This window comes from Bactrocera oleae, chromosome 6 (assembly GCF_042242935.1).
Source record: "Bactrocera oleae isolate idBacOlea1 chromosome 6, idBacOlea1, whole genome shotgun sequence".
NCBI classification, from domain to species: Eukaryota; Metazoa; Arthropoda; class Insecta; order Diptera; family Tephritidae; genus Bactrocera; species Bactrocera oleae.
In genome coordinates, this window is record NC_091540.1 from 18,493,807 (window position 1) to 18,516,128 (window position 22,322).

General features: G+C 34.8%; 2 protein-coding genes across 5 annotated transcripts in view; one reads left to right on the forward strand and one right to left on the reverse strand.

Annotated features, from left to right (window-relative positions):
* The window catches only part of LOC106616276 (uncharacterized), a 130,718-nt gene that overhangs the window by 13,493 nt on the left and 94,903 nt on the right, over positions 1-22,322 (reverse strand). For all 4 annotated transcript variants that reach the window (XM_014232855.3, XM_036360450.2, XM_036360451.2 and 1 more), the window contains 2 exons: positions 20,193-20,300; positions 14,161-14,220 (listed from right to left, as the gene is read on the reverse strand). In XM_014232855.3, coding sequence (XP_014088330.2) covers positions 14,161-14,220; positions 20,193-20,300 — 168 coding nt within the window. The remainder of the gene's footprint in view (positions 1-14,160; positions 14,221-20,192; positions 20,301-22,322) is intronic.
* Positions 1,752-8,578, forward strand: LOC106616277 (uncharacterized). The gene is made up of 3 exons (XM_014232856.3): positions 1,752-2,241; positions 2,303-2,476; positions 7,988-8,578. The coding sequence occupies exons 1-3, from the start codon at positions 2,023-2,025 to the stop codon at positions 8,228-8,230; spliced, it is 636 nt and encodes a 211-aa protein (XP_014088331.1). The 5' UTR covers positions 1,752-2,022; the 3' UTR covers positions 8,231-8,578.

Consider the following 22,322-nt stretch of genomic DNA (forward strand, 5'->3'; position numbering starts at 1 on the left):
CCAACATGACGATGCTACATGTCATATAAAAACGAAACAATAAATTTACTGAAGGAAACTTTTGGTGAGCGGGTTCTCTCGCGTCGTACGCCTGTGACGCTGGCTCCAAGATCGTGGGAATTAACACCGTTGGACTATTTTTTGTGGGGCTATATGAAGTCGCTTGTCAACGCAGATAAGCTCGAGACGATTGACGGGTTGGAAAAGCATATTTGGCGCGTTTTTGCTGACATACGGCCCCAATTGCTGCAAAAAGGGGTCGAAAATTGGGTCACTTGCCCGAAATCATTTTTGAAACATAATCTTTATAATAGAGCTAGTTCCTTGGCCGTAACATTATATTATATGCATTGAATTTCAACTTGAAAATCACATGTCTTAAAATTCCCTTTAAAATACTAAAGTAACAATTTAGTAAAATTTCTAAGAAACATTTAAAGTTTGTGTAAACGAAATGTTGAAATAACTTAAATTGAGGAAGTCAAAGGGTCGCAATTACAGTTATATTTTCTATAACCTACTTTCGCATACCTGCGGCTGCGTACTTAAATCGTGCCAATGCTCCATACTTATACACATATGACTACCCACATATTCAGCCACATATTTTACCCTTTATTTTACCCCTAACCTTTACGATCGTTACTACTGCGATGCGATTCGTTTCTAATGGACTTTTGCTGTAATTAAAGAGTTTAATGCGCCGTTATTGACATTAGCTGTAGCCAAGCCGCCCACTTGGCGTCCTTGGGAGCCATTGTGACTTGTTCAAAAGCAAGCTAAGCGTGTGTTTGTGTGCGTATGTGCACTTGTATGTGCTGACATGAGTATTCGTTCTCTACGCCTACACATACACATGCGTTCTTACAGTAAAACATGCATGTTCAAGCAAATAAAGGTGCACATTGGTGAGCTAATGGCCATTCAGCAAATGGGTGTGGAATGAAAGTGGAAGCTAAACGCGAGAAAATGAATGGCATTTTGATGTTATTGCACATGAGTTTTTTCAAATACACTTTTCAACTTTTAGATTGTTGTTTTTGCTGTCATAGGCTACAGTTCAACAGCCCCGTAAACCTATAGCGCGTGTAACACTGCCCAAGGTTAAAATTCTGAATGGCTTTTAATGAATCTGAAATGTGTTTATGGATATCTAACAATGTAACGATTTAATTGAAGTATTCGAAAAGCTATAAAATGGGTGTACAAAAATTATAGCTCAAATATGTTGCAAATTCGTAAGTGTGTGTTCAATTTGGAAGCTCTAGTTGACTAAATTAGTCAAATTGAGCTTTCACGCGGTCTTTCATCTTTTGTGTCCTCGGGTAGATTTTTACATCTCATTATTTCAAGCATACAAGCTTTCGCTTTGTTCTGATGAAAGCTTTCTAAGCTTTCGAAACTGTCAATTGTCATTCCGATTTTCTTAAACTACAAACACAATAATATATTTATAGTAAAGCGTTCTCTATTTTCACATTTATTTTGGAATTTCGGACTTACATATAATGTATTATATTTGAATTTAATTTTCTATCTTCAATTTTATCATATCGGTTTTTATGGCATCCAATTAAAATAGATTAATATTTCTGGCTAAAACTAGGCTAAACTCTTATTCAATGTTTGGTCACATTTTGTTTCCATTACTGAGTCTGGCAACATCTTTTAGTACAAATATTGTTTATATTTTTCAGTTTTCTATTTTATTCTACTCCTCTTTTTCTCAAATTATCCATCACACAAAAATGTCAGCCATAAAATTTTTTGATTTGAAAAAATAGAAAGGCTTAAATTTTCTTCCAAATTGTTTATATAACGTCAATAATTAGTGCACAATATCAAGAAAAATAAAAGCAAAATTTTATCAAGTCATTGTTAATTCATATATATTTGCATTTTGTCCAGCTTGAAGAAAAAATTGTGAAATATTTGAAGAAATAGAAAAGCCGGTGTAACAGTTTTGAAAAGTTCTTATTTTTCAGATATTTCTTAGTCTTTCCGAAACACCTCCACAGCTCAATGTACAAATTTACACATTTCGACAAAAAGCTTTGTCGATTTCTGCGCCACAAATTCGATCTTGCCGTGGACGATTGCGATGTCTACTCAATTTGGCATTTTTGTCCAGGCGCTCGCTGGAGAGCGATCAAAAACTTTTTGCTGGAAAGTTCGCTGTGTCAAGCTGAGTGGTTTCCCGTCATCTATTGGGTGGTGCTGGCGATCAGCACGCTTGGATCGGTAAGTTTTAGAGGAAAGAGAGTGTTTTGAGAGATAAATTAAATTTAATCACTCTCGACAGTTCTATAGCCTTAGTGAGTTTACCAGCCTTTACTGGGGTGGACGCAAACGTGTTTCTATGTGGCGTTCGCGCAAATACTACGTCATACCCTATTCGGTGTTGCGCAAATGTCGCCTGGTTGGGTCTTTAGTGATGCTCAATGCATGGTTGCTACTTTGGTATGCAGTTATTAATGTAAGTATTGGGATTTGTATACATTTTTTATTTTTCTTGAAATCATAAGTCCATATGAGGTTAGTTGCGATGTTGCCGTCCGTAAAGGTGTTGGATGGAGTATTTATTTTATTAGGGATATGATATTGCTCAGGTATACTCGCGAAAATATAGTTTTCATTAATTTTATAAACACATAAACTCATACACTGACCGACATATTCGGCATAAAACTGTTAGAATAACGAAAAACATTATACGAGTATATATGATATGTAAGTTTGAGTAACTCGTGGACCAACTTCACATATTTTCAGCATTCAACTGTGGTATATCCAATATTATACGCTCATTTTGATTTTGCTAAGATGTCTTACATATTGACCGATATATACGGTATAACGGCAACACGACTTGAATGGAATCGGCCAAAAATACTCCCATTGCCTATATCAAAGTGAAATTTTATTTCTTTGCTTTATATAATTATAATTAGTAATGAAAAAATATTATTATAATTAATTAAAATCTTCAAACTCCTCTCTCACTATCTACGCCGGGTCTCGCCCATTGAAATATGTTTTGTAAAAAATATTAAATATTTTGCTTTGCTTTTTTATTTAAATTGATAAATGAAAAATAAAAAGTTCTAATGTTATTCAATTAACTCAAGAACTGATTTTAATAGAATCGACTTTTTTTGCAAAGTAATTTTCTTTATCAGAGGATCTGAGCAGTTGATTTTCGTTTAAATTGTTTATAGTCATTTTACGCAAACTTATTTGAAATTTTTTCAAGAACTTTGAATTTTGTTTTGTTGCTTTTATTCCATATTTCTTCAATTTTTTTAATTATAGATTCAAGTATTTTTAATAGATTTTTAACCATCAGATTCACTTCTGTGTTTTAGCTCGTTATACTCGTATACTTTTTTAGCTTAATCAGTAAATGAACCTTTTTTTATACACCGCATATCAGAAATATATAGGTGCATATACATAAAAGTTCACATTGATAGGATTTACCTGTATATGGTATATATATGTACATACAAATGTACGAAAAAAACCAAACGTTTGATGAAATTAACATATCGAAGAAAACACAAAAACAAAATATACACGTATGTTTGAACGTACACGTGCATACATACACACGCACATATAGGCAAGACAACATAAAACACAATAATAACACAGAGAGGGACAAAAGGTGGCAGCTGAATTAAATAATATAAACATAAAAATATTAATTAACATTAAAAAAACATGTTTCATTTGAGGGCAAAGCAGGGATCACAACTTTTTGTCTAACTCAAATCAATACATAAAGAACCAGCACTTCGCAGGTCATTGGTGAAACAATTATTTTAAAACAAAAGGTTATTACATAAAAAACACTTAGCTATATGGTCTATAGCTTTATTTTCAATATCCATCATACTTTAAACCAATTAAAAGCGATCTAGTATTAAAATTGTATTGTCAAAAGAGGCCCAAATTTAAGGCTCTGTTCACTGGTTGATTCTGGTGCGAAAAAATCCACAAATTGTTTATGAAAAACTATTCCATTCACCTAAATTGACAGCTTGGTGTGGTTTTTGGTCTGGTGGAATCATCGGTCCGTACTTCTTGCTAAATAAAGCTGATGACACCTTACATTACTGTAAATGGAGAGCGGTTTATATCAATGATAACCAACTTTTTCTGTCAGAGTTTTTTTTTCAACATGGAAAAAACTAAATATCGCGCGGTGATTAGATTCTTTGTTTTGAAAAGTTTCAAAGCAAAAGAAATTTATGAACGATTTTTAGAAGTGCATAAGGAGTCCTCTTCAAAACGCACCGTTTAATTTTGGGCGGGTGTTCAGCTCCGAAGCAGGTTATGACGATCAGCAAAGAAGGTTATGACGTTAGTTTTTTGGGATGCAAAAGGAATTTTGTTGAATGATTATCTGCAGAAAAGTAAAACAATCAACGCTGAATATCACTGCAGCCTTTTGGATAAGCTGGATGAAAAAATTCTTGAGAAAAGACCTGGTACGCAGCACAAAAAATCATTTTTCATCAAGACAATGCACCTGCTCACAAAGATGTTTTAGCAATGAAAAAATTCAACGAATTGCTTTAGCATACACCGTATTCACCAGATTTGGCTCCACGCAACTATTACTTCTTCAGAAACCTGAAACAATTCGTTCGTCGAAAGCGTTTTTTGTTGAATGAAGATGCTATTACAGTTGTAGACGGGTATTTTGCAGAGCTTAAAATTATATAATTAAATAAAAATTATTGGAGGATCATTGAAATAAGTAAAGTTAAGGATTTCGATATTTCGTACCAAAAACAGTATTTTTTCATTTCTAGCGCAGAAATTTTTCAACCAACCTACAAGTATATAACACAATTTTCAACATGCTTCATCTGTACCACTTTTTGACCAAAAATTTACCAAATAGGACCAAAACTATTCAAGCCTTCAGGCACCGAATTATTGACCACATTTCTTGTTGCGAACTTTTTATCTAAAATATTGATTTCGAACTTCCGGCAGTAATTTTAAAAGTTTGTGCAATCAGCCCAGATCTTTTCTGCCTCCAGTATACCCTTAACAAGGATTTCCGACTTTCCACCTGACTTTAAAGAATTTAGGTTGGTCAAATGTGTTATGTTTTAGTGAAATTAAGTGGAAAAGCTTTTTTGTGGTTTAGCGCTCAATCTCTAATGTAATGCATTTCGATTCACTGGATCACGTTTTTACATCACCTCTATGTATTAAATGTAGCCTCTTCGATTGAATTTATGTCAGCTGTGTCTTATTATGTGACGGGAAGTAATATATAGGTATAAAACTAATTTAGTCTATGACCCATAATATAAATAAAATAAAATACAAGTTTTAAATAAAGTTGTGCCAACATATTTGCCTGGCGTTGATGAATGAAATGTTCGGTTACACCCGGAGCTAGCTCTTCTTTACTTGTTTAATATTAAAATTGTATGCCCATTTCAATTTTTGAACATTTTTTCATAATGCGACATCACCTCCATTATTTTTTCATTTGCCAGTTTTGGAAAATTTCAAGAAATGTACATATATAACATACATACATATGTATTTACATCCAAATAAGAAGCAAAATAAATAATTAAGTTTGCAGGCAGAATAGCATTAATTCGCAAAAGTAGACCGAAGAGGTTTTACCTCCAGCTTTGCAAGAACTCAGTGATGAGGTCAGTCTATTATTCTTGTGAAGTGTTAATGGATGATTCGGCGTTCCATAAAATATATAAAAACAGCGTAATCCCATTTCTGGAATCGCTTGACATTGTCAAGACGTCTAATGATATATCATCTTGCTGCCTAATTATCATTCCAAACCCCATAGCTATATAGCCTAATATTTCGAATAATTTAAGCGGTTATGAATTTCGACCCTATTCAATATGAAAAGAATTTCAACAAGTCAACCAACCATGTGTATCTTCGCTCTAAAGTACAAAAAATTATAGGAATTTTAAATTTTATTTCTACTAGAGTACGCTTGGTTTGAGATTCCCCTTGTTTTGTTTCAAAAATTGACTGGATTTATACCAAACTATTATCACACAAAAATTTTCATTTTCGGCCACCTCCATATGTGTATATGAACGTAAATATTGAAACTCTTCTCCACATATGCACACATGACTTATATAGACCGCGATATGAATATTCATTTATTTGACATTTCAACTTGTCAAATGTCATTTGAATTGTAGAACGGAATGCAAATTTGTCAGCAATTTGCAGTCAGAAATGCCAGAACGCCAGCAGCTAACTACGGCACACACTGTTAGTATAGCTGTGACGGTAAGCGGAAAAATGTGTCTGCTTCCTGTTTAATGCCATCAGTGGAGCGCTGCATGTTGCATGCAGTGACGTGAATCACTTTGGACTTTTAACATGATTGATGCGCCTGAATAGTGGTAACATACATAGAAGCACATACTTGTATATAAATGAATATCCAAAAGCAACTCACGTGCGATACCTCTTCACCAACAGCATGCCACCTATCCAGTATATCCAACTAATCAATGACTATCTTCCGACTAAAACCGAGGGAAATAAACCAGATATGTCAAATTTGTGTATTTGTTAGGTATTTGGAAAAAATTTTCCGTTTTTTGTGTTTACTACTGAAAAATTGTTGGTGGATATTTGAAGCCACCGCTGATCTATTTCTGTGTTAAGGGGCAGCGCAAAAATATTCCGAGTTTTTGCAATTTGTCGAATATTTTTGCACAGTAGACCGAAGTTGGTGGCCTTTCCATTTTACTGCTTTTATAGTCGCCACTCACATCCTTACAACCGCGTTAAGTTCGGTTCATATTTATTAAAGGATTAATTATATATATATATTAATTATATACGTGTCAGTGCAATTCAATTTAACGGTACAGACAATACTGCAAGCTTACTTATGATGCGTCCTAAGAATTCGATAACGCCCACTTTCTGATGGGTTATCATACCTCAGCAACTGCTCCACCCATTTCAAGCAAATTTGATACATATTTATGATATTGTTTCAAAATGGGCGAAACCAGTCTAAATTTCCCGCGCACTTCACGTATGATACCATGTGAAACTTCTGCAGATATTTTCATTTTATAATAGATTAATCTAGCGTTAGAGATTATATCAGATTATAACCTAGTACAATTCATGTTTTTTAATTTTCCTTATTCAAAAATGGTTCAAATCGAGTAACGCATGATAATGCGCTCGGCAAAAGTGTTATTCAATAAATTGATTGCTTCGTTGACTGTATAGTCAACTATGTATATGTAGCGGCGTCTTGTTGGAACCAAAGGTCGTCCATAGCAAAATCCTTAATTCCATTCAGGAATGGCCACCTTTATTTTTGAAGAAATATGAACCAATGGCAAAAGTGAACTTTATCGCTGAACAAAATTTTCTTGTGAAAATCTGTTAAATATGGTAGTTGGGAATACATTTTCATGATTTGCAAACGTTGTTCCAGTAAGTCTGTTCATTATGATATGGTAAAGCAAACTGAGTATAAATCAAGCAAAAGCTGTCAAAAAGACCAACTCCGAAAAAAGTATTGCCTCAAACATAAAACTATACGTCTAAAAAAACACACATTATTATCTTGCATTTGTTGCCGAAAATGAGTGAAGTGGGTCCATAGACTATCTTAGCCTCATAAACACATACTAGTTATTGCATCAAATATAATATATCGTGCATCGTAATGTAATTAAAACGAGACTTGAAAATTATTAAAGTATCAAATTTTCAATTACACTGAGTTAGTCCCTTTTTACTTGTTTATAATATGGTTTTTTAATTCGTCTCGAACTAATATACTACACGTTGCCATGATTTTTTGAAATCTGCATAGTTCGGCTTTGACCGAACTTAACACCTCCTTTCTTACATTGAGTTATGTTGCCTTTTGCTATTTTTTATATTTTTCGCATTCATCACTCCATCTTCCGCATTTCTTTTTATCCCCGCACAGGTTTCGCCTGGTCACATGACGCCTTGGCTTACCATCAATATGTTTGTGTTGAGCTTTGAACTGATGGCTTGGCTGGTGGAGGTATTGGTTGGCGCCACTAAATTGGATCTGCACACACTCTTCACCTTTTGCCTTCCGGTCGCGAATTACTTGTTTGTGCGTTGTGTGCGCAATGTATTCCAGAATGCCATCGAAACGAACGATGTCGACGACTTGCGCCTGTGGAAGCGTGGCTTCAAGTGATTTCGTGGTGTTCTATTTATATCCCTACATACAAGTATATTTATACATATAGTCGGGGAAGCAGTGTTACCCCTGTTGATGGCATCCAGCGTATATTTGGTCGTTTTTCGTAACTGCATATTTTATTTTATTATTTGTATGTGTAACTGAGGAGGGTCTGTATGAAAATATTGTGAGCGCTTTTTGCATATTTTTGGTAATAAGTGTAAAAATTTTAATGAAATAAGTGAAGTGTTCAAGAGCGTTGCTCAAGTGGCAGCACTCCAAAGGTGGAGAGTATAAGTTCGTGGTTAATTTTCCGACTTGGATATTTTTCTGCCTTAAATACATGTGATCTTATACCAACTATTTCCTTCTAAATAACATTTTTAAAGAATTTACTTGAATTTGGAAATGGTTTTAAATTAACTGTTCTTAATATACATTGTGTTATCGGGTGTCATCTAGCCTATATATTGACAAGTATGATATCTTTTGCCATGAACACACTCAGAACGTTTGGATTTGCGTCCTATATTAGTGCTGAGTACAGTGTTTTTCCAAAGGTATCTTGGTGGTAAAAGTATTTTCCTGTGCTTACTTACAAGTAAAAAAGAGTTCAGTTCAGGTGTAACCGAACATTTTATACTCTCGCAACTTGAAAAGATCCATAATTAACTCTAATGAGATATAAACTCAATCAACAAGCTAAATTTAATACATTGGATATACGAAGTAAATATCAACCAAGGGATGGAAAGACCCAATTTCATTCTTGACCAATGAAAATCTTTATATATATGTAGTATATGGAAGCTTTGATTCATGGATCGATATAAATATAAAAATATTAGGTATATGGTGACTAGAGGAAGTATTGCCCTGACGTCATCCATTTTAGGCATGAGGATACTCTGTAAAACCATAAAACAGTCTTCTCAATCTTATGAAGTAATTTGTTCTTTTTATAGAAGTAAGGGAGCCAATCATAAAGAAATCCTGAAGAAAGAGAGTTATACCGGATACTGACGGCTTACAATTCGGAAACATATTCGAAGATACTTGCCTATAGACGTGCTATCCTAACAATCTTTTTATATAATTTTCGAGCTTTACTCAGTTGAAATAACAACGCAACTCCACGGATCGTTATCTAATAGAGCGATTCATTTAGTCTGCTTCAAAGTTTTTTGAAAGAATTTTGAGTATATCTTTATCGAGAATGCAAGTTGAGTGACTTCGAGCGTTGAGAGTACGTCGTGAGATCGTAAAAAAATTACTTCAAAAGTCGTACATCAATATCTTTTAAGGACAATAGCAATACCTTACTTTACACTTTACTGATTTTCGGATTTGGAAGAACCTAGGAGACAGAATCTTTCTGAAACATTAAAATATTTTGCAAGTTGAACGTCCAATAGAGTTCGGAAATAATTTACTTTTATGTATAAAACTTCTGACACCAACGTTTTACAAATCGACTCTTTCGCTATTACAATACAGCTGGAAAGTACGTTAATTTTATGCAGATGAATTTTATGGGACGCAAAGACATCGTGTTGATCAGACTTTTATACTCTTGCAACATGTTGCTACAGAGTATAACATTTTTGTTCACTTAACGGTTGTTTGTATCATGTAAAACTAATCGATATAGACGGGTTTTATGAATATAAATGATTAAGATGACGAGACGAGTTGAAATCCGGGTGGCTCTCTGTACGTCCGTCTGTGCGAGCTGTAACTTGATAAAAAATTCAGATATTTTAACGAAACTTGGTACATGTATTCCTTGATTAAAAAAGGGAGTTTGTAGATGGGCGTAATCAGAATCCTGTAATTAAGATATAAACCTGTAATTTGGTACAAGGGATCATAGTAGCAAGAGGCATATAGGTATAACAATTTTGAAAAACTGGGCGTCCTCTCTCCGTATAACGGTTTTATTAGCCAGAGCAGTATATTTTACACCTAAGATGATACCTACGTTACAGTGCGAAAATGGGCTGAATCGGACAAAGACCACGCTTACTTCCCATATATCACAATTTTAAATTCCACCTGATGCTTTGATTTTCGAGTATACAAATCAAGAACCAATCAATGTATCCGGATAAAACTTTGCACAAATATGTAGTGCCCTTGAGGGCCCTGAAAACCAATTTCTTCAATTAAAAACTTTTTCTAATTGATGGTAGTCTTGAGTTGGCTTAAAGCGTGTTAAAGTAGGTAGTCCGTCTAATTTTTAATAAAAAGTAAGATTCGTATAACGAGTGATATGATTTATGTACACGTGCTACCCGAGATATACCATATTACTATTACAATTAGGGATGATTCTACGATAAGTTAGTGTTAAAATTGTTGTTCGTTTGTTTCTGTGACTATGGATTATGACAGTGTCACCATAAGCTAACTTTTTAAAATATTTTATACTGATTCTAACCTAATGACCTGTCTATTATGCCCTTCCGTTATTATTTTAATTGCCGTTGTAAACATTTTAAACTAAAAAGCGACATTTAACAACAAATGTTACTGTAAGGAAAATCTACTCTGCTTCAGTTTCTAACCAAATTAAAAGTTGCAGCCAACTTGTATTGTCGAAAGGTTGTAAAAAGTTTAACTTGTTTATTTGCTCACTATCAGGCAACATATGTATGTACTAATGTTCATATGTACAGTCCAGTAACAGCATCCAACTTTTAACCTTGCAGGAGCTTCCTCCCTTTTTGAGTGGTTGGTCAGTTTGTTAAAACATTTGTAGTCATTTCGAAATAATACTAAACAGCATTTCATCCATCCTCTGTTGCACCATAAAGTGTGGTAGTGGTAGGTATCGAGGCATGGAAGCCACAAGCCTTAATAACGCTTAATGCAGGAAACATTGCTTGGTATTGTGGCAGAAAGGATTTAAAAATAGGAAACAAATGTTTTAAATTTGTGGTTGTAGTTTTTACTGTTGGTAACGAGTGTTACACACTTTTTTATTTCACACACTCAATGACCCATTGAGGGTTTTACGAAATTCGCTACTTTTGGCAACCGGAAATAGAGGAAACTCATAAATATCAGATTTATTATACATGAGAAGTGGAAATGATCCTATTCCTTTAATGAGAGAGGGGCATGGGCGCTGACACTTAGGAGGAAAGCTGGAATTCTTAATCAGCTGAAAACTTTCTAACAAAAAATGTTCTCCTTAAATCTTTTGGCGGTCTAGCCAAATTAACCCTTCTTTTGTTCTATTACGGCATCCCTGGTGTTTCTTGAAAGAACTTGATTTTGATTTGTCAGTTTGAATGGAGCTATATGCTATAGTCATCCGATATCGCCGTTTCCGACAGATGAAAAGTAGTTTCTTGGAGAGAAAAGCGCTATTGCAACATTTTAGATCGATATCTCAAAACTGAGGGAACTACTTGTAGTTCTTGTATATGTCTAAATCGACTCAGCTCGACTTTCTGATTATTCATATATGTATATATTTTATAGGGTTTCTGACGTTTCCTTCTGGGTGTTACAAACTTCTATACTCTTAATCCCAAACTTAATATACTCTGCAAAGGATATAAACATTTGTTGGTCGAACTAAAGTCCAGCCTATTTGCCCCATAGATCTCTTACCACTACTCAATGGATGATGACGTGCGTTCTCATACAAATTTGCGTAGTGAAGTCTCAGGAATACTCGTAAGACTCAATTTATTTCTGAGGGGTTATGACTTCTATTTAAATGTTATCTCTCGAGGTTCAACTTCTATATCTATAAGATAAAACATTTTATATATGATTGGATGTTGTTTCTGCTAGGATAGGTGTAGGAAGGTTAAGGGAAGTATTGACTCGATTTTACCCATTTTTGACACATGGGTATGCTGTTATATTCTTCTCAAATTTCAAAATTAAATTTCATAGACTAACCGATATGTTCGGTAAAAAATCAGGCCTAATGCACTGGGGCCCACATATTTGGTGTGTAGGTCCTTGAAAAGTTACTGTCTGCTTTCGAAAATTTTTGGATGCTAGATGAAATACTTTGAGAGCACTATTTGTGCAAAGTTTTGTTCAAATAACTAAATTGATGTTTGATTTGTATACGGTACTATAAATTGAAAAAGTCAGATGGACTTTAAAAATTTGTTATATGGGAAGTAGGCGTGGGGGGTGCCGCGCTTTTTGTTAAATTTTTATACGTGCTCCTATAAAGCTCTTCTATACCATCTAGTTTTAATGCTTGTGTCTTATTATACCCTGAACAGGATATATTCAGTTTGCCACTAAGTTTGTAACACCAAGAAGGAAACGTCGGAGACCCTATTAAATATATACATAAATGGTCAGCATGATGAGCTCAATTGGTTTAGCCATGTACGTCGGTCTGTCCGTTCCTCCGTTTATCCATCTGTATATATACGAAAACTAGTCCCTCAGTTTTTAAGATATCGATCTGAAATTTTGCACTTGTCCTTCTCTCACCACTATAGCATATAGCTGCCATACAAACTGAACAATCGAAAGAAAGTGCTTGATGGAAAACTCTTTCATTTGACGAGGCATCTTCACGAAATTAGATGGGAATTAAGTTATTGTAAGGAACGTTTGTATCTGTGAAGATGATCTGTGATCTTATTTAGTAAATTATTGCACCTTAAGTAGTTTTCAACATAACCTTTATATGGAGAGTGAGCGTGGTTATTTTCTGATTTCGCCTATTTTCAGAGAGTATGAAAGATACTTCTTGTCAACAAGTTTGGTAGATTTAGCTTAAACGATTTGGAATATATGTTCATTAAACCATTTACGGGGCGAGACCAACCCCAATTTTAAATAACTCTTGGCTTACCCGCGTCCCGCTCTATAGCGATCCCTTGTACCAAATTACAGTTTTATATCTTTATTTAGTGCTTACTTATGGAAATTTATATGTTTTCGCTTATGGGCGTGTTATAATGACTTTCCGGAAGCTCTGCAAAATACCCGTCTACAGCTGTAATAGCTTCTTCATTCGACGAAAAACGTTTCCCACGAAGAATTGTTTCAGGTTCCTCAAGAGGTAGTAGTTTTTTTGTGCTGCAAACTGTCTTTTTTTGCTGCAAGGTCTTTTCTCACGAATATTTTCATCCAGCTGATTCAAAAGGCTGCAATAATATTCAGCGTTGATTGTTTTACTTTTCTGCAGATAATCATTCAACAAAATTCCTTTTGCATCCCAAAAAACTAACGCCACAACATTCTTTGCTGATCGTTGTGACTTCACCTGCTTTGGAGCTGAACAACCAGCTTCAGGCCACTGTAAGCTCTCTGGTTTCAATTAGGAATCATGGTGGTAGATCCAAGTCTTATCCATAGTTATAAAACGACACAAGATATTGGTTTTATGCTGCTTAAAACGCTCCAAATTATGCGGATAAATTTGTTTTCGATCCAGTTTACCCCTTATACTCTTTTAGCAATTGTTCATAAATATCCTTTGGTTTTAAACCTTTCAAAACAAAGAATCATATCACTGCGCGATATTAGATTCTTTCCATAAAAAAAAATACTCCGACACGTCAACTTCAAATTACTTGCAAACAAAAAGTTTATTGACAAAATGACTTGTATCTTGGCAGGTTTTTTACGGCAGATGTACCAATTTGAGAAAACAAATTTGGAGCTAGTAGTGCTATTTCTTGATGAGCACTACCCACTTTTCAACCAAAATGTATGTACCCTCTGCTGAAACATTTTGCGAGAGTATAATAAATTTCGGTCGAAATTAAAATCATATGGTATTTACTTTTCCCTAAAAGAGGAAGAACATATTTTTGTTTTATAAGATCTATTACCTTTCGAAGTTAACGAAATGAAAATACAAAATGGAAGATGGTGAATAAAAGTTACTACTTCATTGACATGTTTGACTTTAAAATGTAGAATTATTATATTATTCATGCGTTCGTACTTACATTAATGACTGCGCGAAGTATGAAGAAGGCCACTTCCGCTTTGCACATTGCATCAAATTGCTAAAAAGAAGATTGGAAACAGCATAATCACTCTTAATAAATATTTTGTACCTAAAAATAAAATCAAGGTTTAGTTTCAAGGTTCACTTCAATGTTCAACTCAATCATGTATGTATGTTAAATCAAACAATTCATTGGTCTACAGTAATACGGCAACAAAAATGCTGAATACGGTGGCACTGATGGGCCTTCTTCAACGAGTTTCCAGTGATATTTACAGATAAAATTGTAGTTAGTTATTTAATAGAGAAGAGAAATACTTAGTAGTAAAATGACCGCCAACAAAAAACGATATCCATATTGATACTATTAATCAGATCAAATTACTCCTAAAAGCATACTCCTAAAGAAACCTAAGGCTATCAACACTAAACTCTGCAACAGTTGACATCCAAGTATAAAACTGGCGAGTAAATTTAAAAATTGAACATTTATTTAAGAAAAACTACACAAAAGTATTACTCAAGGTATTGCCTATCTGAAGCTATAATATCTTCCCATCTTTCTAGCAATTTGAGGATTCCATCCGATAAGAATAAATCACGCCGGTTTTTATACCCTGTTCTGATGTGAACATTAATCCATGAGGGAAATTCCGCATAGACCGGGAGTAATGGTATACAGAAGAAACAAGGTCTGGGCTATAAGACAGATGAGGCGAAATTCCACAACCGCTGTTTTCAAAATAGTTTTTAACCGCTCTTGCAACATGAGTCTGAGCTAGGTCAGGATGGAAAATTATTGCCTCATGTCTGGTCACGACGTTCGATGAGGTTCGCCTCCACCTCCTGGGTAACGTTAAATGACCTGCAGGATTCACAGCCGACTCCTACGGATTTTTGATCCTTTGACGGACATAGCTTGGACGATTAGATGGATCAGTTTGAACCCTGGGCTTGTGGTCGTGGTATTCTGTCACTTGAGTATGCAGGGGGGACACCGTGTAGAAATTACTGATGAGGATAGCGGCTGTGAGAAGTGTCCCTAAAAGCATGAATAGTAACAAACATGCAAGTACAAAAAAGCATGTTGGAACCGTCCGCGGTTAAACTGGTCGGTCTCTCGAGATGAGTTTTTATCGGTGGCGTTCCTCATTACGGGTTTCCCCCGATTTTAGAGGTTCATAATACAGCACGCTCTTCTGATTCTACGTAATAATGCATTATCTTGGCATCATGAATATTCGCCTTTTGCCGTAGATAGCCAGGTTTCAATATGATTTTTTGTATTTAGAGTTTTCGTATCCATTATTCTTCTCCAGTCACAATCCGGTTGAAAAACGACTTCTTTTTACAGTGTTCAAGCAGCATTTCTGACATGCAATATCGTCTTTCAACGTCTCTTGACTTCAATCCATATGGCACCTAATTTCCTTTCTTTTCAATGTCTTCGGCTGCTTTGGAATGTTTTGAAATGGCTGCTTGAGTGACCTCGAAAGATTCTGCGAGCTCTTCTTTTGCTTAGCAACAATCTTTATTAAGTAATGCTTCTTGTTTCTCATTTTTAAACTTCTTTGGCCATCTAGCCTTTCTTCATCTTCCAGACCAAAATCAACATTAAAATACTCTTGGCACGTGCGTTCAGTTAGAGCATATTCACCATAAACTTCTACTAAAATACGATGATTTTCGGCTGAGATTTTCAAAACTTAAAACTTCAATTAAAGTTTGATATATTTGAGTGAAAAAGAAATATTATTTTTCTTTACACTTTAAATGAATGACCTACGTGTATGCTGAAAAAGTAGCACAAGGCCTATAGCTTTCCAACACAAGTTCAAAATATTGAAACTATGGAATCATATTACGCCATCTTGTCAAGCCGCACGAACATTGCTATAGATTCTATGTTATACAAGTATGTTATACAAGTATGATCAATTCGCAGAAAAACCCTTTTTGTCCATTCTTCTCATCAATTGTTATAGATAAGCCAAAGTCTCTAACAAATTTTAAAAAGGCAAATTCGCACGACCTCGTTATCATGTTTGCTTCAAAACATATCGAAGCTTATACACATTATTCTTGCTTGACTGAACGAAAGAAACCCTACCCTACTGACCTAACGAACAGACAGTCGTAGTGAAAGTATGTCGGTAAAAACAAACAAGCCATGTCCCACAATAAGTAAGTTGAAAATATTGTACTTCATATTTATCCAAAAATGTCATTGAAAAAAAGTGGGATATTGTTAATTTGGCTTGTTAATGTCACTGACTAAACCTAGCTATTTTTTAATTCTATGAACCTTTTCTGATTAGGTCAATATTTTTTTTTCAAAACTAGCCGAAATAGCCTCACTTCGTTTGCTTTAGAATTCTGCCCTTCCTTAACCCTTTTACCATATCGTTTCATTTGTTCCATTAGCTTAAGCAAAGCACTTAGTAGCAGTTCCGTTCACTTCGTGTAAACACTTACTGACTCACAAACAACGATTTACTTGAACTTTTCACTTTCTTTGCATTAACACCAAAAATAACTACAACAAAGCAGGTATCAGTATAAAAACAAATTGAACTCGAACAAAAATGTGGAAATTCTGAGTTATGCAGTAAGTTCGCAAGCGACAACAACAACAATAACATGCGCAAACATAACAAACAGTCAATGCCGTGCACTCAATGCAAATTGTTGCAATGCCAGTGGAATACAGTTATTCGGTTGCAGCACCAGTATAAGAGACCGGAACAGAGAAACTTTGCACCAACTTTATGTATTTTAAAATGTTTAAAATTTTCAAGTGACTGAGTGGGTGGAAGGTAAAGTGGAATTCGAAAAACTGTATGTGCCACTACTTGCGGCTGTGACTGTGGGTGTGATTGAAGTCGAAAATTGTTTCTAAGAAACGGAAGAGTGTGACCCAAGGGGTTGCGCACTGTAGTTCCAGGGTTGACTCACAGAGTTGATAGGGACTAAGGTTGACGCACATCAACTGCAATCACAACATTATACAACAAATACGGCAGATAAAATAGAAAAATCCTGCAAAATGCATTTGAATTTCGCACATGAAAAACTTTAAAAATGGTTGACGGCAAATAACAGGTATACATACATACCATACATACTCAAAAGAAATTATGCGCGAACTTTACAGAAATATTGTGGAAGTGACAAAAACGGAAAATGCATGTCAAAAATACTGACAAATCCTGGAAAATTTTATAAAATAGTATGTGAAAATGTATTTTATTTATTGTTACCTGCGGAAGTTTTGTTATGGCGCTGCCAGAACACTGTTGTATACGTACATATGTTCAAAGACAACTTGGTTCAGCGACATACTTATACGAAATATGTGTGAAAAGCTGAGATGGACGACATGCACCTCAATGTCACAGAGGTCACTGCCTGCGGTCTTTAATATTGTTGGCAAAATTGTGTTTCGCCAATTTAAAAAATGCAAAAAATATATGTATGAATACCAGAAACTAGGTGAAAAAGCCAGAGTGACAAGTTTGTATTTGCACCAGAACGGGTATGTCAATAAAGTCAGACTCTCTTGCATACGCAAAATGATATTGATTTTGATTGGAAATTAAGCGATTCGAGAACTATAGCGACAAGTTCTAAAACACACATTTCTGATACCAAATTAATATAATACAATATAGGAGCCTTTTAGAGGTTTTTTAATTGTAAAAGCTCGTAAGTATTGACGAAAATCACATTCCGTCAACGGGTATATTAATTTTGCCACGAAAAAGGAAACGTCAGAGACCCTATAAAGTGTATATATAAATTATCAGTTTGACGAGCTGAGTAGATTTAACCAAGTCCGTCTGTCCCTCCGCCTGTCTGTATATATGCGAACTATTTAGTTCCTCAGTTTTTGTATTTTTCTCACCGTATTTTTCTCACCAAGAAACTATTTATTTGTCGGAACAGCCGATATTAAACCACTATAGCATATAGCTGCCATACAAACTGAACGATCGGAAGCAAGTGCTTGTATAGAAAGCTTTTTCATTTGACAAGATATCTTCAAGAAATTGTACACGGATTATGGCCTAAGGCTATGGTACAATCTCCGAAGAAACTGTTCTGATCAGATCACTGAAGCACATAGCTGCCATACGAACTGACTGATCAAAGTTCTTGTAAGGAATCTTTTGCATTTTTGAAGGGTATTATTAATGCAGGTTGTGAAAAATCAAAGCAAAGGAGTAACTTTAAATTAAAGTGTTAACACAGGGTGTATCGAGTTATAAATGTAATAATGTGGAAGTTTATGTGCCTTGGTAATTGCAATGTTGAAGGTATTGATACCACAAAAGAGCAAAAGAATTAAAATACTTTAATTTTTATTATTTAATTTTTCTTTTGCGATAATTTTTCAAATTTTTTGCTGAATTTTTCTTTGCATGTTGCATTCGTAGTTTTTTGCTACAAAAATTGTTAACTATTCGGCAAAAGAATACAATTATACGCACATTAAAATGAACAACAACTTGTAAAAAGATTTTAAGGCATGTAAATTTATTATTTATAGTGTCGTGCAAAGTGCTTTGTTTGTATGAGAAAAAATTTAAATTTAAAAAATTTGAAATATTCGTTGTCAGCAAGAATTTTAGTTTGCTATTTTAAATTACGGTAATTTAAAAATACTTCAAAGGAAACAATTCGAATATTTTGCACATATTACTAAACAATTTTATTTCGCTTTTTTGTTGAATGTAAATTACACATGCAGTTTACACATGCAATTGGTTTTACAAGAAACAATTTTTTTCCTGCGTTCATTCAGCAAAACTTTGTTGTAACGAAAAAGTACCTACGAGGTGTGTTCAAAAAATAACGATAATTTTCGTTCTTTGAAACAAACATTTATTCATTCATGTTGTCTCATTCAAAATAGTATTCATTCGTTATTATGCACCCATAAATCGCCAAGCACATAAAAACATGTCTAACCTAAGCTGCTGCTACAGAAAAAGTAAGGAAGTGCTAAGTTCGGGTGCAACCGAATATTTCATATTCTTACAACTTGCAAGGATCGAAGCCGGGGAAATATCTTCAGGTATTGGCAAAGCTTTATATTAAGAAATCTAATGAAGAGGTTCAACTATGGGGGATAAGGCAAGTTTTCGCCCGATTTGATAAATTTTAGGCACACAGATACACTGTTATTAGAAAAACAAGACTTCTCACTTTCATTAAAATAACTAGCACATTGGCCGATATATTTGGTTTCTTGTCCAAATTTTTTTTTCGCTCCACCCTAATATGGATCATTTACGGATATATAACCCTATAGCTAACTCGATTATTTTTAGGTGATACAAACAACCGTTGAACTTTCCAAACCCGCGAAATTTTTATTTTAAATTGGCGTAATTTTTTGGACGCACGTCTTATATATATTTCTCTACTGCTTCTTGGCATTTGCACTTTGCTTTGAATTTGTAATTCGCTTAAATCAGACTATAAAAAAAAACGAAAGAAAATATAATCTAAAACATGCAAATGTAACGGCGAATGGCGATTCAAATGCAATGCACGATAGAATCAAGGCCAAAAACATCAAGTACAACAAGAATTCTGCAATAATCAGCAAAACAAAGTGCAAGAAACCATTCACTTCCCTTCTACCCTTCACCCCTGCTACTTCAAAACCCACAGCACCACTTCACCGTTATCAGTTGAATAAGGAAATTTATGCAGTTTTTTTTTTGCACTCATAAAAATCGCTCCTGCTCGCTGGTTGAGAAGCCAGAAAGCCAGAGTACCCCCGCGAATTATTATTATGCAAATTTTTATTTTAAAATCTTCACTGCTTGTTAGCATCAAATTGTTGCATGAATTTGGTGTAGCTTGTTTGCACCGTGGGTTTCGGTCCTCCTCGTGCACATCCGCCGTTGGTCAATAAAAACGAATAAATGAATAAACCAATGAATGAACTCTATAAAAATTATGAATTGTGTTGCATACGTTAAGGCGTGTCAATTGTTGCAGCACCAGTGACTTACTGACCTTATTTACATGATCTCGTAAAACGTTGGAGTAGACCATGGCCACCGCTTCCAGCGCCATAAACGTGATGTAGCCAATTATCCATGGCACAATGAGACCGGGATTCTCCTGCAAGGAAACGGAAACGTGGCAATTTATTATAAAGTGAGCACAATAGTTGCTTACAAATATACATATCTTTATTATACTTTTGCAACATGTTGTTACAGAATGTAATAGTTTTTTCACGTCACAGTTGTTTGTGTCACCTAAAACTAATCGAGATAGATATAGGATTATATATATATATAAATGATCAGGATGAAGAGACGAGTTGAAATCCGAGTGACTGTCTGTCTGTCCGTCCGTCCCTCCGCACATCCATCCGTTAGGTAAAAATTGTTATATCATAATAAAACTTGCAAAAAAAAGAAGGACGAGTTCTTAGAAGGGCGTAATCGGACCACTGCCGCGTCGACACAACGCCATATTATTAAAAATAATATTTAATATTAAATATACATTTTATTTTTAAAAATATTAAGTTGTCATATTAATTAAAAAATAAATTATTTTTATTTGAAATTTTTATATTTTTATCCCATATTTTTTAATCGAAAAATTCGCAAACCTGGTCAGGACCTACTTGACCGATATCGACCAAATATGATACATCATATTAGTTTGACATTGTTTATGCTGCAGTGCGAAAATGTTCGAAATCGAACTACAACCACGCCTATCTACCATTTAACACAATTTTAAATCTAATTATTTTACTTTCCAGTATGCAATTCAGGCACCAATGAATGTATCAGGATAAAACTTTGCCCGAATAGTGCGCTTAAGGTAAGCCACCTTATGAACGAAATTGTCGAAATCGAACTACAACTGCTCAAGCCCTCAGGTACCGAATATGTGAACTCCAGCTCCCACAGCACACATTTTATCGAAAATATCGGTCAAGCTGTGATATATGTTATTGAAATTCGGAGCAAATTGTTTCCTGATAACTGTATGCCGGTGTGTCAAAAATGGGCCAGCCATCAAGGAACGATCGGAAAAGTGAACTTCACGCGGCGAACTAGCTTCGACTAAGACTAAGATTGTCCTTTTGACCGGAAAGAGATGGTGCACCATTTTTCGGGATTCACAAGGTGTTGTCTTCATCGACTAAAATCAAACCGATCATATGGTTCTATGTTATTGGACTGATACGAACTCCGAATTGCAAAAAATTGTCGCATTTGTCGAAGAAAGAATGAATATTTCCAAAATATTTATTGTCATGAAAATTGTAACACATAAATGATCAGCATGGCGTGCTGCATCAATTTAGTCATGTCCACCTGTCCGTTTGTCTGTTTATACGCCAACAAGTTCCTCGGTTTTTAATAAATCGATTTGAAATTTTGCACACGTCCTTTCCTCTCCAACAAGCTGCTCATTTGTCGGAACCGATATCGAACTTTAGCATATAGCGGACGTAGAAGCAAAACGATCAAAATCAAGTATTTTTATGGACCACTTTTTGAGAAACCTGTTATACCCTGAACAGGGTATATTAGGTTTGCCGCGGATGTTTGTAACACTCAATAGGAAACGTCGGAGACCCTACAAAATGTATATATGAGATAAATGATTAGCATGACGAGTTGAGTCGAGCCATTTCCGTCCGCCTGTCTCTATATACGCGAACTAGTAACTCAGGTTTTGAGATATCGATCTAAAATTTTGCGCATGATATTTTTCCTCCAAAAAGCTGCTCATTTGTCGAACCGCACATATCGGACCACCATAGCATATAGTTGCCATTCAAACTGAACGAACAAAATTAAATTATTGTATGCAAAACTTTTTTATTGGACGATATACCTTCATGAAATTCGGAACGATTAATTGTCCAAAGCAACGGTACGATATTGGAAGACATTTTCTAGATCAGACTACTATAGCATATAACTGGAATACAAACTGAACGATCAAATGCATGTCCTTGTATGGAAAAGTTTTTAATATGTTAAGATATCTGCACAAGATTTTGACTGAAGTTTTTTCTGTGCAGCCGAAGTTAAGTTCGAAGTTCTTGTTTCTTTTCTTTGTTTCTTTATTCTAAGACAGATATATACGAATAGCTTTAGTATATCGGCC

Excerpts from the sequence above, each read along its gene's own strand:
- LOC106616277 (XM_014232856.3), top strand. The coding sequence starts at position 2,023 with ATGTACAAATTTACACATTTCGACAAAAAGCTTTGTCGATTTCTGCGC. Across the intron at positions 2,242-2,302 it reads CGATCAGCACGCTTGGATCG|TTCTATAGCCTTAGTGAGTT; the intron begins GTAAGTTTTAGA and ends CACTCTCGACAG. Across the intron at positions 2,477-7,987 it reads TTTGGTATGCAGTTATTAAT|GTTTCGCCTGGTCACATGAC; the intron begins GTAAGTATTGGG and ends ATCCCCGCACAG.